Here is an 18303-nt window from a genome sequence, read left to right as displayed (position 1 = left end):
AAAGGGGTTGGGGGTTCTCGCTGAAAAGAATGGCTACAAAAGTGGGTGTAACAGTCAATCGTGTTTATTCAATATGATGCACAAAAACCCCACTGGAGAAAGTGAGATTACTAAATAATTCAGATTGTTACACATGGCATAGAACTCTCATTTATGTTTTTACTTTATTACATAATCTTAGCTAATGACCAATTAATCAAAGATATTATGAAACTTTAACAAGATTTGTACCAGTATGTTACACCACATTGCTTATTAGGCCATAAGTCCAAGTAAAAATGAAGACATTAATTTATATTTCAACGGATGAAAAAGATTATAAGACACTTTTATGTCTAAATTGTGAGTGCTTTAATATGCAAGAAAAACAATTACACATCAATAGCCCTCTACAATGGATAATGATGGGTTGTCTTCGGGTTGTCCTCTCCTCATCATCGCAAAAACCTCTGCAAAGCACAACACAAATCATTTCTTGTGAAATGCTTTAAAACAGGAAGACCATTCAAGGCACAATCATTAATAACAGTGGAATGATGGATCAGTGGATTAGACAGTCCACTGTGTCTACGGTTAATATATATAAAAAGCATTAGCTATTGTTTGTTAAGGTCACACGACCATCCAGGAAATATAAACTCACTCCAGATATTGTAAGTACAAAAATGTCCTTTGTTATTCATGACTAAATATGGATTTTCCAAGACATGTGGACCATGAACAGATTTCCCCATTCTGCTACAACAGCTATTGGGGAACAAGTAAACTATTTATGCTGCAATTTTCTTGTTGCTAGAGTATTGTACTACTTTGTTATTAAAGGGGAAATAATCTCCAGCCAAGTGATTCTTTCTCAGGGACAGAGGCTTTCTGTACTACTTCAAACAAAAAGATTGAGATCTGTGAGATTTTTCTCTGAAAGTGTTGAATGCATTAAAAGAGTTTATGCATTCACACAAACTTGAATTCAGCAAGGATGTATTAAATTAATCAAACTTGACTTTGAAGACTTTTACATGGTTACAAAAATGTATATTTTAAATAATTGTCACTCTTTTGAACTTTCTATTCAGGATTCCTGAAAATCAAATCACTGTTTTAAACTGATAATAATGAGAAATGTTTCATGAGCAGCAAATCATATTAGAATGACTTCTAAAGGATCATGTGATACTGAAGACTAGAGTAATGGTGCAGAGTAAATAGAGTAAATTTTAGCTTTGCCATCAGAAAAAAATACATATAATTAAATATAGTAAACTATAAAACAGTTACTTTAGATTTAATTTTTCAAAATATTAGATCAAATAAATGCAGTGTTGTGGTCATAAGAGATCTAACCAATCCCAAAGTTATGAATGCTGTTTGCTGATTTATTAGGGCTGTCAATATAAAAATCACACATTTTTGCACCCTTTCACTTTTATCTTTAACACACTCATTGTCATCATTTGCTATATCCAGCAAAATAAACCATCAGATTAAAGGGTGATTCTTGCAAAACTATTTTCTGGAAGCTTTTTTCCAAGGTAAATTTAAGTGGCTTTCAAAAAAAGGATACATGGAGACTCCAAAAGGACACTAAATAACCAAAATGATACAAGGAGTCCATATAATCATGAATGTATGCACATCAAAGCACACATGAAAAAAAGCTTTTTATAATTTATAGTGAATGCGTTTACATTCTTAAGCCGATTATGCCTAATAAATCAACAACGAACATGGTCATGTAACCCGTTTTCTTTTATCGGAGTAAGGTCATAAACACCTCAAGCATAAACCGGTCGGAACAAGTAGTTGTTTGCCTCTTACCCTGATTTTGCCTGCTTTCTGTCGGCTTTGTGAAGTGCGCATGTGTGATAAAAACGCACACTTAGAGCAGATTTGAAGGCATCCAGCAAGTGTTTTGCATGAAATAAGGACACTTATCACAAACAAACACTCTTTTAAGACCCAGAAAATTGTTAAGATGTGTTCTCATCTCATGCAGCAGAAGTAAAAGATTCAGTCAAAATCTGTAACTGCACAAGAGACTAATATGAGCTGAAAAATTTCCCACTGACACGTTGCAATCTTTATTATTTTTGACTTCACTACATGGAAATAACCCAGTTTATTAATAAAGTCATGTAAATGTGGTTTAATGACGTTGTCAGTTAACTGGTTTGCATGTAAACGGGGAAAACTGGTTATTTCAATAAGCTGATATTTGTGAGTTATCAGCTTACTGGTGTGTATGTAAACATGCTCAGTGTGTCACTAGTCAAAAAATGCACCTCTATGCACCTCAGCATGCACTGACTCCGCTCTGTGATTTTACATGGCCTACCACTTTGTGACTGAGTTTCTGTTGTTCCCAATTGCTTCCACATTTATTATAATATCACTAACAGTTAACCGTGGAACACTTATTAGTGAGGAAATTTCAGTATGAGTAAAGTACAAAAGGAACCAAGTGTTTAAACTAAGGAACTAAGGTTTAGGAGTGACTCCTAAGGTTTAGGAGTGTTTATAGGATTTTTTTTACCATTCTTCATTTGTGAGGTCAGGCCCTGATTTTGGGCAAGAAGGCCTGGCTTACAGTCTCCGCTCTAATTCATCCCAAAGGTGTTCTATCAGGTTGAGGTCAGGAATACTCAAGTTCAAGTTTGCCCATCCGTGTCTTTATTTATCTTGCTTTGTGCAGTCATGTTGAAACAGGAAGGGGCCATCCCCAAACTGTTCCCACAAAGTTGGGGGCATGAAATTGTCTAAACTATCTTGATATGCTGAAGCATTAAGAGTTCCTTTCAATGGATAAGAGGCTAAGCCCAACACCTGAAAAACAACCCCACATCATAATCCCCCCTCCACCAAACTTTACACCTGGCACAATGCAGTCAGGCAAGTACCGTTCTCCTGGTAACCGCCAAACCCAGACTCGTCCATTAGATTGCAATACAGAGAAGCGTAAATCATCACTCCAAAGAACACGTCTCCACAGCTCTAGAGTCCAGTGGTGGTGTGGTTTGTACTAGGGCTGGGCGATATGGAGCAAAAAATATATCTCGATATACGATATATATCTCGATATCTTTACAGGAAAAATAACCCCCCCAAAAAACTACTGCAAAAACAAATATGCCAAATACCACAAATTTTTTTTTTTTTTTTTAAGTGCAAAGAGGTCAGTTCATGAAGGAACAAAGTGCTTTTGTGACATAAAAAAACTCCCTGATTACATAAATAATAATAAATTAACTGTAAAATAAAATAAATAATAGGCCTACAATACATATAGCCATCCTTTCATTGATTTCATACTTTTCAAAAGACAAATCAAAACCCTTTTTTACACTTAAACAGTAAGCATTTTGTAGAAAGATGGGGGCATGACTGAGATATCAATAAACTGATTTTGTCATAACACCATTTCCAGTTAAATTTGTACCAAAATTCAAATGGTAGATGTCGCGCTCTTTACTAAAGCGTGACTGAGCGCCTCATCATGCGGATCATGTAGGCTACACATGAGCCGATTTTCGCTTCTTTTCCAGTCATAGAATGAAATATGAATGTCAGAAGGTAGGCTATATGATAATATGATACAGTACAACTTACAGAAGAGCACTGTGTCTCATAGCACACCCGGGATGTCTCGTATTTCCCTCTTGGTTAAAACATGAATAGACCTATTCATCATAATCCCGTGATAAAGCTGACAAAATAAAAATAAAGATATTGTAATCATTTTTAAATGTTTTCAAATAATATGCGATCATAATGTCAATCACCTGACAGTGGGTGAAACTTGCGATTTGAACTATGATGAACATTAATATTTCTTTTTGAGTTTTAGCAAGCAGTTGTGTTAGAAGGAAATTCATGGTCTCTAAATTGAGTATTGAACAACGCACGTGCTTGTCAACTTGATAAATAATCCTCACCTGGTTGCAGAAGCCGCCGCGTTCAATGAGACCACGCGAGGGGAGGGAGAACAAAAGCAATGAGGAGGGAGGCGCGTGAGCGGGGCACAGCACAGAGAAGGCAAAACAAGCAAAGTGGCGGAATCAGAATTAAATATAAACAATATATCGATATATACGATATGTCAAAATCCATATCGAGTTTAAAAAATATCTTGATATATTTTAAATATCGAGATATCGCCCACCCCTAGTTTATACCACTGCATCCGACATTTTGCATTGCACTTGGTGATGTAAGGCTTGGATGCAGCTGCTCGGCCATGGAAACCCATTCCATGAAGCTCATTACACTGTTCTTGAGCTGATCTGTAGCTATTGACTCTGCAGAAAGCTGGCGACTTCTGCGCACTACGCACCTCAGCATGCACTGACTCCGCTCTGTGATTTTACATGGCCTATCACTTTGTGACTGAGTTTCTGTTGTTCCCAATTGCTTCCACATTTATTATAATACCACTAACAGTTAACCATGGAACATTTATAAGTGAGGAAATTTCACGAATGGACTTACTGCACAGATGGCAACCTATAAAGGTACCATGCTTGAATTTACTGAACTCCCGAGAGCAACCTATTCTTTTACAAATGTTTGTAAAAGCAGTCTGCATACGTAGGTGCTTGACTTTATATACCTGTGGCCATGTAAGTGATTGGAGCATCTGAATACAATGATTTGGAGGGGTGTCCCATATATAAATAAATTATATTATTAAGTACCCTATTATAAAATATTCTGTATGAAACATTTAATTATAATGCAGTGTTTATACATTACATTTACCCAAGTAATTTGGAGAAAGCATCTCACCTTCACCACAAAGGCCGCTAGCGCAGCAAACACAGCAACCTGCACCATCTGACGCCACCGAGCCAGATTTACTTGCTTTAAGAGAAAAACACGGGCCCAGCGCAACTTCTCCTTTGTGTGGGGTGGGTAGCGCATCTGATTCACTCTCTCCATGTTCAGCTTCTTAATAAGACAGCTGCGAAGGTGACTCAGCTGATCGAAACCATATTTGCCATGGTAACGACCAGTTCCACTATTCCCTGTTATAATTATACAATACAATAAATCCATTGCCTGTGTCAGTAATTTGCAGATGATTTACAAAACCACAATGAATAAAAATACTCACCAACCCCACCAAAAGGCAAATCACTTATGGTAAAATGAACCAGACAGTCATTAGCTAAGAGCGCTCCACTAGATGTCTCTGATATCATCTGTTTAATGACCTGTGAGAAAATACAAATTGTTTGTTTGCTGCTTTACTGGAGGTGAAAATAATGCATCACTCTACCTTACTACTGGAAGAGAAAACGTAGAGTGCTAGTGGCTTTTCTCGTTCATTGATGAACTGAATGGCTTCTTTTAAGCCATTGACAGTGATGATGGGCAAAACTGGTCCAAAGATCTCTTCTTGCATCACTTTGGATCCTGATGTTACATCCCTCAAAACAGTAGGAGCTAAAGCACACAAGAAAAAAAAACTCACATTCAGGAGAGCATAATACATTTTCTTTACTTCTGCTAAATTTGTACATACCAATATAACACTCAGATTCATCACTGTCTCCTCCAATTGCCACTGTGCTACCCTCAATAAGTGCCATTATCCTCTTAAAATGCCGCTGATTAATAATCCGTCCGTAGTCTGCAAAGCTCTTGGGGTCATTCGTATAAAACTCCTGTAAGTAAATAAATGAGACAGTAGCTACACTTCAATGCCAAATCATTTGTTAGTAATCAGACTGACTGATTAGGAATTTTAAAAAAAGATGGTTTAGACCTGAAACAATCTGATCAAAACATAGAAATTAAGCAGTCTCAATCAGATTCAACTTTGCCATGTTGCATTATGTATGCATAAGTTTTACATCCTACGAATGTTTATTTCCTCTTTCATTTTATGAATTGATCAGTGGAGAAAAATTTACTAAATATTTGCTAAAAAGCTTATCTAAAGGATATGTCTTAAAGGCAAAAATGGGCAATTATCCTCACTGTAGCTCTGGTGAAATTATGGCTTTTTCCGGCTTCTGAACACAATTACTGGGCACTGTGCATAGGCTGAAGTTTTGTTTGAAATACATATACATATTTCAGGTACCGGTACCAGTTAAAATGTGAACGGTACCCATCCATAATGCAATAGCAATAGCATCTAAATACATACCTGGATGCATTTTTGGACCTCATTAATCACTTTGTCTTGAATACTGGATTCACAGAGGAGGTAATCCGGTGCAATGCAGGTCTGCCCACAGTTCATATACTTTCCCCAAGTAATGCGCCTAATGATGTAAGAACATTCCGAAGCAGCATTTATTATTGAATAAATCTGTTAATTATTATTTCTTAATTAGTTATCACCAATTACCGATCAAACTTGATTATACTCAAACTCACCTGGTCTTTTTCTAAACTACTATATATGTAATTATTTAGCTTTAGGCAGTGCTCGAAGTGGGGCGGTACTCACTGCTACGCAGTACCAGCACTACTATATTTTACTCTTAAGCGTACCTGCATTTTTTTGCATACCGCTACTTCTTGCTTTTATAACAGATCAATTATCTGTGTAATATGACTGTGACTGAAGCCCAATAGTTTAATTAAGTGGCACGTGAATCACCGTAGGCACGCTCACCAGGGCGCTCCAAAAGTGTTAAGATTTGCACAAGCCGTTCCTATACTACACTGCTGATAAAATGTGCAACCCATTTGAATTCTATTGAGATTGCAGTAAAACACTATGGAGTACGTAAATTATGATCTTAAACAGCCACTAAAATGACTTGAAAAGAGGGGAAAACATTATCCTGCAAGCTTTTTGAAAATTGCTATTTTAACCAAGGAGCCAGAAAGTCTGAGCATAGCTGAGGGAGTCGCCTGTCAATTGCGTCATATCTGCATTACCCTCAGTTTCCGGTTTTATTTTGCAGAAGCACTTTACTCTTAGCAGTGTGAACAATTGTCACTGCAGCCACCGAGCGAACGCACAGAGTAACATCATAACATCATTTTAAACACACTTAAATGTATCTGATATGATAACACAGCTCTCTTTATCTCATAATCATGACCGGAAAAGCGGAAATAGCCCCAGCGACTGTGTGTCGTCATAATAAGTCACGCTGCTTAACGTCGCATTCACACTGGGCGTAGGCGTTAATGCTTCCCATTTACTTTGAATGGGTGACATCATCCGTTGCTGAACTGAATTGTGGGTTCCGTCGCGGCGCTTCACTCGCGTTGCAAGCGGCGGAAGTTGAAGATTTCTCAACTTTTCAAGCGCCAGCGCAGGCGTCATCCCATCAGATCGCCGTATGCAAATATCCTACAGCAGACGCTAGCCAATTGCGTTCATAACTGCTCAAACAGTGAACCATTCAGACGCAGCTCCTGGACTGGAACGTGATATTCTCCCTGCTGTCGGCGCTTTTTCAGGATTTAATGTACGCAACAGCTTCGAGCACCTGTGCAGTGCACTGACAACAACTACACGGGCAATCGCACTCGCACATACAACCAAATCGGCATCCATTTCGTCTCACAGACTAGCTGTCATAAAAAAGCGATTTTTTTTTTTGTGTTGTGTTGTGGTGTGGTCCAAGCGGCAAGCAAGTTAATGTGATTGGCTGTTGTCACTATTACGATCGCATCAGCACCAAGCTTCAGCCACGCCCTCCGTCAAGCGTTAACGCCTACTGCACTGACACTTTATTTTTTCCACTTCAAGCACTGGCTTTAAGTTTATATAACTCATGGCAAACTCACCGGCAGGCAATTCCGATGTCACAGTTCTTGTCAATATAGCAAGGGCTTTTCCCACCCAGTTCTAAAGTCACTGGAGTGAGATGATGAGCAGCTGCTTCCATAACCAGTTTCCCCACAGTGCTGTTCCCAGTGTAGAAGATGTGGTCGAAACGCTGCTTCAGCAGCTCCTGGGTCTCTGGAACCCCACCTGTCACCACTTGATACATCTCCTGAACACATTAAGAGAGATGGTGGATGAATCAAGCAAGTAAAATTAAAACATATTTTAAGAAGTCACTGAATGAAGCATTACAGGGTCCAGGTAGAGAGACAGGAGCTCCATAACTTTGGCTGTGTGAGAGCTCACTTCTGATGGTTTCACCACTGCAGCATTACCTACACAATCAAACATTTCAGATATGATGACAAAAATAATATTAGTAAATGGTTGGGTCTGATCTCCACACAGAATATGATAAGAGACAATAGAAGAATAACCACATTTAAAATGCATGCATTTCATGAAAGAGGTTTTTTTTCCTCATACACAATTTATGTTGAGTATGAAAATACGGAAATCTGCATAAATGTGGAAAATCACATCCCTGCATATTGTGTTGGAATTACTAATTGACTATTATTGATACTTGAATTGCACTTTTTGGAACCATTCCTTTAAAAACAGTAATAATCACATGACACTGAAGATGATGTCAAAAAAGGTGGATTTATGCTTTACCTGCAGCAATGGCACCCACAAGGGGTTGCAGGGTAACTGCTATTGGATAGTTCCATGCCCCAATGATGAGCACAACACCAAGAGGTTCTGGCTGTATGTACACATCATCTGAGATGGTGATAAGGGTTTTATTCACAGGGCGAGGAGCTGCCCACTCAGCTAGCTTACTGACAGCTAGATTGATTTCTCCCTCCAAGCCAATAATCTCAAACATCTGTGTTGCATTTTCACTCTATAAAAACACAGCCATTATGTTCAATACAAATAGTAATCCAAATAAAACATGCAGATTGCAATTCTGATTCACCTTATAGAGGTCTTTTCTCAGGGCATTATTAATGTCTGCCGCTCTTTCGGTAATGAATTGATTTAGGTTTTTAAGTTGTTTAATTCTGTACTCCAGGGGTTTAGATCTTCCGGTCAAGAAAGCCTTCCTGGCCTGCTGGACAGCCAGCTGTTCGCGAGACATTTTGTCTAGACTGTGAATCTATGAACATAAAAATTCACAAAACAAAGTTGACCATGTTAAATGTTATGCAGAATAGGTGACAGAAGTGAAAAACGGAAAAGGTGGCATTCTAATGTACCGTTTTGAACATTTATTACTTTTCCATTAGGTATATGAAAATCACTTAAAAGATTCCAATGTCATGCCTTATTTTTGATAGCTGATGCCCAGGAGCGTCAGCTATATTATGTTTGGGAAAGTTTTACTTTCCCCGAGTACTCTTGTACTAAAGTACATACTTTGTAGGTTATCAATATTTATAAAAAACAAAAAAACAAAAAACGTATAAGCTCTAAAAGTTACACAACACATGGCCTGTAATAATTACCAACAGAACGTAGCCTAGTCCCTCAAAATGCACTTCACTGACAGCAGAAGCAAGAAAGCCGTAGGGTTTATAGGCACAAATGTGTACACTGTATTTTTGTTGAAGCACTTACACTTTTTCAGTAAATTTATGTTGTAATGTTGTCGCTAAATCGTCTTTTCAGGTGGATTTTCTAGGAGGAGGATCTCGTTGCGTCAATTCCTGTAGGTGGATAGTTTGCAGTGCTATAATTTTGATTCGCCGTAATGACTCGAATCTTTTGAATCAGTAATACCTCGGTTTTGACTTAAGTCAAGCAATAAACAAGACGAAAACAACAGCAATAGCCTAAATAATTAGTTAAACTTGTGATGTATAATCAGCACATTAAGGAAATAATTAAACACGTTAACCTGTTGCTTTACAAAGTTATGTGCATCAAAATTGTGCTTGAAACGCTTCCAAAAGCAATGTTTAGGTTGATACGTTTTTTACTTTCACTCGAAAAGTTGAAAAAACATTTATTTCTTTAAAGCCTTGAAACATTAACCAAACTTTAAAGGCATTTTCTTAAAGTGCATTTTATATTCGTTAAATATCTCTGGCGACTGAACCAGCAAGATTAAGTGCGCTTAGATTACCTGAAGGCTGTTCACATCATCAACTTGCGTCAGGGTCATTGCACTGTAACACGCAAATACTGTAAAGTAAAAATATTTTTTATAGTCTATCTATGGTAAACAAACTTATCTACCCTCCCTACCTGCCAAGGCGCATGAAAGCTTAACGTTAGAGAATCGAATCCTCCGTTGAGTCACATTCAAATCTCATCGTGTTTTTGTGTCCGGCTGCAGATATTACTATAAAAATATAATCGTTTAATTACACGAATTACAAGGAGCTATATACGTCATATGCTATTTGGAAGTCGACTCGACGGTTCCTATAAAACGATTTCATTAATGTCTTTATCTACTAATTACAAACGAGTTTGATTGGTCCATCTACCATATCTGTCATCAGCGCTGATAAATGTCCCAGGTACCATGTGACAACAATGTCTACGCGCTTGCTCAAAAACGGTGTGGAAAAAAAACTTACTCCTGAAAATGACACTGAGAAACGTTAGACTTTATAAAGTAAAATATATATTGCGAAGAGTAAACTAAGAGCAAAAATATGTATCTTATGTATCTGCCCCATAGACTGTAAGATCTGCCCACCCACTTTTTTTTTTCTCATGATTTTCGCTCTTGTTCTACACTTTTTAATTGACGTTTGAGACGCTGCACGCCATACTGCGCCACCCACTGTATACAACAACAACAACAACAACAAAACATCACGTTAAGCTCCTCTATTTTTGTTGTTGTTCTTGTTGTTGTTGTATACAAAGAATATCCAACATCTGTCAGATATTCTTTCTAAGATCTGTAGGCGTACGTTTGTAGACATTGTATAATGGTAATATGTTTATTGTTTATGATTTGATTATTGTTTATTTGCATGCCAGTTAACTGTTAACAATTGTGATCTTATAGTTAGAAGGTCTCTCTTGTTAGGTTGTGGGTTTGAGTCTCAGTACCGGCAGGAAATATAGATTGGTGAAGTGAGTGAACAGTATAACGTTACTCTCTTCCACTCTCTTTACCCACAACTGAACCCAATCGCTCCCCAGATGCCGCAGCAAAAATGGCTGCCCGCTGCTCTGGGTGTGTATTCAAGGCTACTCACTGCTTTGTGTGTGTGTGTGTGTGTGTACTGTGATTCGTGAAATGAAGAGCACACATTCTAAGCATGGGACACCATACTTGCCTACAATGTCACTTTTACATTTTATTTGTGTATTATTATTTGATTTATTAGCACAGTTTTTTTTTTTACCTGTCCTGGAGGACTCCCAGCCCAGCACATCATGGCTGCGTCCGAAAACCTAGGCAGCTAACTCATCACCTTGCTGCCGTATTAGACAATGGCTTGTAAGGCTGCGTTTGTGCATGAAGGTGCACCACCTTACACTTCTAGTGTAACAGTCTAATGATGGGTGCTGGCGGTCCCAGGCAGGTATGAAACAACCTGGCCTATGGTAACTATTTAATCTCATAAAGTATCATGCATTTTCCTCTAATAAAATACTCAGTGTAGTTTTTGTTGTAAGGGCTAATGATTTCTTATGGCAATGCATTTCCGCTTTCAAAAATTAAAATATATTTGAAGTATTTTGATCTGAACTTATCATGATGCAAACATCGACTGTTGTGATATCTGGCTAGACTGGGTAAACTCTGCCCCAATCTACTGCCGATTTGCCCTGCACAGCTCAGGCAGGAAGCCTGTAGGCCTACATTGTTTTATCCTGCTTCTGTTACAAATTTGCGTGGTTCAATCACAAACCGGCTTATCCACCTGGCACGCTATTGGCCGGTTTAACACAATGAAGATTGAGAAGCGATGAATCGTTGGTCTGATGGGTTAAAGGACTATCCAATTGTGTACAGACATAGAGTCATGTGAACTATACCTATTGATCACACCTCTTGTGTAGAAAAACTACAGAGCAGACCCCCCCCCCCCCCCCCACACACACACACACACACACACACATCATGTCTGGATTATTGCATAAAAGTGAATATTAGAAATGGTGCTTAACCTAATTACCTATAGTACTTAGAGGAAGGCCAGCATTCCCATTAAATGCAGAGGGAATTCTTGATCATGATATGGAAACTGACAACCACAATCATGCTGTTCTCCAACACTAAGTGAGCATAAAGTGACACTGGAGAAGGACTCATCAATGCCTCACCCCTTTTAGTGCTGCCTCAACATGTGAAAGGCTTGCTGAAACATGTTCAGTGTCACTCAGCATGTGATTAGTAATCAAATGCACACATGTTAAAGCTTATGATTTACAGTATTACCCCATATATATCTTGCACTCAAAACTTCTAGAGATGCTGAACTGCAAAAATGTGTTATATATTTTTCTCTTGTTTTTCAGGGCAACTATGGGAATATATCTAGATTTGCATCTCATTTACTTGACAAGCAAAATTAGCCTACTTATGTCAATGGTGTAAGAAAATAATTAATTTAAAATAAAAAAAGAATTTATTTTTCTTAGCCAACTGATAGATATTTTTCTTGTTTTCAGCATGTAATACTTTAGGACAGGTTCCATTATTTTACACAAACGAACAATGAAAACTACATCTGAATCAATTAATTAATCTTAATTAATCTTAATATTAATTTCAACAGTTAATTCCATAATTTACTAACAATAAATTATTAAAAAGTTGTCTGTTAATATGATTTAATGGACCTGAGCTAACATGAACTAACAATGAAGCTTCACTTTTTGCACCATAGACATAATGAATACATTTATTATAAATGATACAATGTTTATATTAGGCTATTCTATGGTTTACACCACGACAACAGCGTAAAATATATATTTTATTTTATTTTTTATTTTACTATTTTATACTATTGACTATTTTAACTATATTTTTACTACCTTTCTGGACCTTGAAAGCGTTAATTTAATTGCTGTCTATGGAGGAGTTATTCTCAAGATATTATTTAAACTTTTTTTCTCAAAATATAACATGTTTTTTTTCTCGAAACACAATGACTTTATTCTCAATATTTAATGAGTTTATTCTCGAGATTGTATCTTGACTTTTTTTCTCGAAATGTAACGAGTTTAATCTCGCATTATAATGACTTTAATCTCGAGATGCTTTTTTTTTTTTTTTTTTAGCTTGGCCCTAATCCTCTTCCGTACTTTAAAGATATTTAAAAAGACATTAGAAATAGAAACCAAGACAAAAAACTACTAAGAAAATATATATTTTTTTACCACCAGAGGAGGCCAGTGAGTTATTCTTGTCAAGGTAAACAACTTTAGGTTTATATTGCTCTTACATGTCACCGCCGCGAGGGGGAGCACCACAGGCTGTCATATTTGTTTTGTTCCATTATGATAAATCACTAGAGCTCTCTTTGAAATTATTTAACATTATAACAAATTAAAGTGCGTCTTTTTCTTATAATTGCTATAATTCCATTCAATTCTTTCTTTCTTTCTTTCTTTCTTTCTTTCTTTCTTTCTTTCTTTCTTTCTTTCTTTCTTTCTTTCTTTCTTTCTTTCTTTCTTTCTTTCTTTCTTTTCTTTTTTTTTGGACAATTAATTAACAATGCTCACTTTTTAATTTGTATAGTGTCCTTAAAATGTTAACCTCATTAGCATGCTCTGATTTTTTGCCAGCTAGCTATGTTTTCGCGAGCTAACTGGACTATCCTTCGCGGCGGAGGACGACGCACTTGCGTGCGCGGAGGAACACGATATGACAAGTCTTCTCCCTGTAAGAGCTCTGTCATTGTAATGCAGCAAGCTGAGACCATGGTCAACATCTCTGGGCGAACTGAAGATAAACCTTAAACTTCCCTCACTTATTACGGATCGTGCTTTGAACGTCTTTTTCTACGTTTCTTAAAAGTGAAGCACTGTTTTCCTCCATTGTCCGGCGAGATCGAAAGCAGGACAGAGGGATGAACTGAAGAAATGGTGTACACAGCTATCATATGGATCTGAAGAAGAGCACCATATCGTTGAAGAAGAACGGTTGACTATTCACATTAAACGGTTGTTTTGTGAACTGACCTGATATTATTCAGGCGATACAGCTTTTCTAAATGTAAATTCGATGTCGTAACACACAGATATTATTTATTGCGATTTATCTGCTACATTGTAATAGCAAAACCTGCTACATTATAAATGCAAACCGCTGGCTGTCATTTTAGCCAGCTCGCGATGGGCAACTCAGTGACCCACCGCGCCGTTATTGAGTTAACGAGACACTATTACAGTCAGGGGGACAGGGCGTTTGCAACCTCTTTCTTTCCTTTTAAACTGAACTGACATCATGTAGCTAGCTCAAGAGGTTTGAGTTTGATTAATGGCCATTTCATCAAGCTATTTTACGAAATGGCGTATTAACTGACAACGAAACTATATATGAAACTTCACATCTAGCTATTCCTTTGTTTTGATTTTTACCTCGTCTTAATTCTACACCAGACAGTTGTTATAACAACTCTCAAGTGAACCAAGTTCTCTATCGCATTGAAAATTTGGGGATGACAGGCTTCTTGAACAGACTTTCGTCTGGATTAACGAGAGTTTGAAGAACTTGTCCCTGATACCCTCTCCATCACAAGCTGTAGTGTATCCTCGGACACCTGCCAAAAAATGGAGACGGTGGGAGACTTTGAATACAGCCGAAAAGACCTCGTGGGACATGGAGCCTTTGCGGTCGTCTTCAAGGGAAGACATAAAAAGGTAAATAAGCGCTTGAGTCCCCGGCTGAGCATCACGCATGCATCATCTTAAAATTTCCAATTTGCTTAAAATAAATGCACTGTAATATAGAGGAATATGTGTAATAAATGCATTGTTTTTCACATCTTGAGCGAGTCGTACCAATTGTTGACTGGAAACCGTGGGTTGTGTTTATGTAACGTGTGCTAGAATAGGTCACATACTGCTGGAATCATTCATTCATAAAACAGCCTCCGCGAATAAGCCGCTGACGTCAATACGACTGACCGGTCTACTTTGGGCGGAGGGACAGGAGGACGCACATTTTTTTATAATTTCAAAATTATTTTTACATTGCCTAAATGCAGAAAACACACTGACTGGTGCTATGATATAAAATGGTTAGCCGTTTTAACATTGCCTAAAACCAATATCTATGTTTTATATAGAGTTTTTTAAATTAGTCAGTCCATTGCATTATTTTTATTTTTACTACTTAGCTAGTCGTTCGATTCTTGAACAGTTACGTGAAATTACTTCATACAGTAGAAACAAATGGGATAGATGCAAGTGTTTCATAGATAGGCAGTAAGCTGAATAGCTAGGCTACTGTTGAGTTGTTGATTGGAGACTTTTGTTAGGGATAGTTCACCTAAAAATGAAAATTCTGTTATCTTTTACTGAACACACAATATATTTAGAAGAATATGGAGAATTAAACAATGTATGGACCCCATTGACTTCATAGTTATAGGGAAAAATATATGGAATCAGTGGGTTCAATCAACTGTTACAGACATTCTTCAAAATATATTTTGTGTTCAGCAGAAGAAAAAAATTCAGACAGGTTTGGAATAACTTGAGGGTGAGAAAACAATGACAGGATTTACATTTTTGGGTGAACTATCCTTTTATCTGATTCTGTAGAGAAGACACATGCTAATAACCTGGGCTATTTTCCCAGGTGAAACATCTGAGAAGCAGGCAACATCAGGTTTCCATGTAATCTCACAACAATTAAGATGTTAAAAATATCTCATTTGTAATTTTTATTCTGATTGGTGTGAATATCTGGATATACATGTTTCAGCTGAGCTATCATTATTATGATGTTATGATCAATAAGTGATATGATGATGGATGGCAGTAATATACTTTTTTAAGTTGTGATGTAACAGGTGTAGCGACAAATATTGTCTTCTGGATTGTGGCATCCGAGTGAAACGGATTATTGAAAAAGAAAATATCTAGAGCGGTGACTTGGTTCAAACAACTTGTTGTTGATTTGGATGAAAGACACATTTTAATGCAAGTTTTCCTATGATTACAAGGAAATGGTGGGTTAAAGGGGACTAAATGATTGGAGATGTCTGGCATACATCACCAGAGAGAAGTCTGATGGTTCACCAGAATATCTAGTTATGACATTTTGATTAAAAAAAGAAAAAGGAAAATTACACTGTAACATATGCATGGATGAATTCACAATAATATCAATAGCAGAATATCAATAGCATCAATACCATTTCATGCCACTTTCAAAAGCGTTCAATCTCTCAAATGTTCAGTTAAAAATGCTGTTCAGTTTTGTTGAAACTGACTTATTGTCTAATAAGATCAAATGCTTATGGTCAATGATTTATTGTGCATCATATATGTTTGTGTGTGTGTGTGGAAATGCTCAGTGTATGCACAGCATGTAGGCTATATATAGTAGACGTAATGTGATACATATTTATGATCACCTGCCTCATCCAAAGCAGCTGACTCGATACTACCAGTGAGATTTATTTTCATCCTACAAACATTACAGTGTTAATCACCACACATGCTATGATCGCTGATTGATGATGTCAAACATGCAGACTGACATAGGACATAAATTAGCTGCATATATAGGAAATTCTCATGTCTTTTCAGTAAAGCTTGAGCAATTCAGCCTCTAAAAGCAGAGACTTTGAATGCTCATCTAATAGGGTCAATATAAAAGCCAACGGCATTTTCTCTGGGTTGCCTTTACCACGCTTGGCTGAGTTGGTTTTCAGCGAGGCCAGATGAACGCAACCGCTCTTGCGTGCTGCCAGCACTTTGCTATGGCACAGTGTGCCGCAGGAACATCTCTTATTAACCTACATTTACATGAAAAGCATCGTTCTATTCATGGATTTCCACTCTCCGTTGGGGACACAGTTTCTTTAAGCTGGTTTTGCGGCCCTATGGAGTCCCACCTTGCACAAGTGCCTTTCCCAGAGGCTCAAATCCCAATTACACTATCAGCTTTATGTGGTTCCAGGTCAGAAGGTCAAAAATAGATGCAGCATGCTGAAAAGAAGGACCTTTTGAAGCAAAAAAATTCTTAACCAAAGACTCTCACTTAGAGGATTGAACAGATAAACAGTCAAACACTCAAAATTTAAAAAGTAAATGTTTTGTAAGATTTATATAAATGTTACTGGGCACATGTAACCCCTCGCCACCATTCAACCTATCGATAATTGCTCTCTCTGTGTAATATTTGCAGAAGACTGATTGGGAGGTCGCCATCAAGAGTATTAACAAAAAGAATCTCTCCAAATCCCAGATTCTGCTTGGCAAAGAAATCAAAATTTTAAAGGTGAGTTGTTGTTTGTGTGTGTGTGTTTTGAATTTCATAATATTTCTAGTTTTATTTTATTTTTAATCAAACAAAGGCAGGTCTTGGTGAACATCATAAACTTCTTTTAATTTTTTTTTAAAAATATCTCACCAAACACACATTTTAAATGGCACTGTAAAAATGTTTAAAAAATAAGTTACCTGGTTGCCTTATTTTGAGTTCATTGAAATAAATTTTTTTGAGTTAATGCAATTAACATTTTTGAGAATCGACAACCTTTATTCAAATATTATTAAAAGATTTTGTAAGCATATTGGGTAATTGTGTGTGTTTTATTTGTAATGACGTGCAGTTACATGCCAAATTTGATAAATCAAAAATAATGATTTAATTCAAAATTTCAAAATTTTTATATGGTTCAGATACAATATTTTGAGTTTCTAAACCAAGTTAAAAACTTCATTGTATCAGCTCAATTTTTTTTTATTTCAATAAACTCAAAATTTTAAGATAACTAGGTTACTTTTTAAAAGTTAAACCAACAATATTTTTTCACAGTGTATTATTCATTTTATTTATATTATTTTAAATAATATATAATTTACTAGTGTTTGTATTATATTATTATACTTATATATTTATGTTTATTATTATACTTTTTTTATATATATATATATATATATAATACCACAGTAATTATAGACAGCGTTCGTTATTTTGTTTATAGGAACTCCAGCATGAGAACATTGTGGCACTCTATGATGTCCAGGTAATGGCTTTTTCCTCATTTATTACTATAATCTCTGAATGCTCTGTCCTCACTATCTCTGAGCAGATTTGCCTAGAGCTGTCAGTGCTCTACTATCCACTAAAAACTGTGAGGGCCTACGGGACTGGCCCAGTTCTTATATAACACCACCCTTCACATGACAAGTCATATAACCTATCCTAGACTAAGCCTCGCTGTACATTGCATGAGACCGCTTTGAAAATATCTCACACATTATGCTCTAGTGCTTTAAAGAGGACAGTAATTGTAATTATAAAGCTGTTAATGCAAAAAGCATTGTGTGCAGCCCTTTTTTAA

At 36.8% G+C, this 18303-nt stretch overlaps 2 protein-coding genes across 9 annotated transcripts in view; one reads left to right on the top strand and one right to left on the bottom strand.

Annotated features, from left to right (window-relative positions):
* Nucleotides 1-48: 48 nt before the first annotated feature.
* Nucleotides 49-10320, bottom strand: aldh3a2a (aldehyde dehydrogenase 3 family, member A2a). 6 transcript variants are annotated; one of them, XM_067450915.1, is made up of 13 exons: nucleotides 10049-10316; nucleotides 9927-9969; nucleotides 9419-9507; nucleotides 8778-8957; nucleotides 8471-8702; nucleotides 8045-8127; nucleotides 7753-7961; nucleotides 6149-6266; nucleotides 5519-5660; nucleotides 5273-5439; nucleotides 5108-5207; nucleotides 4780-5018; nucleotides 49-449 (listed from the first exon to the last, which is right to left on the bottom strand). In XM_067450915.1, the coding sequence occupies exons 4-13, from the start codon at nucleotides 8937-8939 to the stop codon at nucleotides 435-437; spliced, it is 1467 nt and encodes a 488-aa protein (XP_067307016.1). In that variant the 5' UTR covers nucleotides 8940-8957; nucleotides 9419-9507; nucleotides 9927-9969; nucleotides 10049-10316; the 3' UTR covers nucleotides 49-434. The 6 variants fall into 6 exon arrangements, with proteins under 6 accessions (XP_067307016.1, XP_067307014.1, XP_067307017.1 ...); XM_067450913.1 differs by lacking the exon at nucleotides 9419-9507 and having other exon boundaries at nucleotides 10049-10320; XM_067450916.1 differs by lacking the exon at nucleotides 9927-9969.
* A 3371-nt stretch (nucleotides 10321-13691) lies between these two features.
* ulk2 (unc-51 like autophagy activating kinase 2) overlaps nucleotides 13692-18303 on the top strand; it is a 33374-nt gene continuing 28762 nt past the window's right edge. For all 3 annotated transcript variants that reach the window (XM_067450911.1, XM_067450910.1, XM_067450909.1), the window contains exons 1-3: nucleotides 13692-14641; nucleotides 17142-17234; nucleotides 17944-17985. In XM_067450911.1, coding sequence (XP_067307012.1) covers nucleotides 14552-14641; nucleotides 17142-17234; nucleotides 17944-17985 — 225 coding nt within the window. In that variant the 5' untranslated portion in view covers nucleotides 13692-14551. The remainder of the gene's footprint in view (nucleotides 14642-17141; nucleotides 17235-17943; nucleotides 17986-18303) is intronic.

Source organism: Pseudorasbora parva, chromosome 8 (genome assembly GCF_024679245.1).
Source record: "Pseudorasbora parva isolate DD20220531a chromosome 8, ASM2467924v1, whole genome shotgun sequence".
Classification (NCBI taxonomy): domain Eukaryota; kingdom Metazoa; phylum Chordata; class Actinopteri; order Cypriniformes; family Gobionidae; genus Pseudorasbora; species Pseudorasbora parva.
This window is presented reverse-complemented; position numbering and strand designations above follow the sequence as displayed.

Coding starts and splice junctions, on each gene's coding strand:
- aldh3a2a (XM_067450913.1), bottom strand. Junction 8,703..8,777: donor TGAGAAAAGACCTCTATAAG/GTGAATCAGAAT, acceptor GTGTTTTTATAG/AGTGAAAATGCAACACAGAT. Junction 6,267..7,752: donor GACATCGGAATTGCCTGCCG/GTGAGTTTGCCA, acceptor TTACATCATTAG/GCGCATTACTTGGGGAAAGT.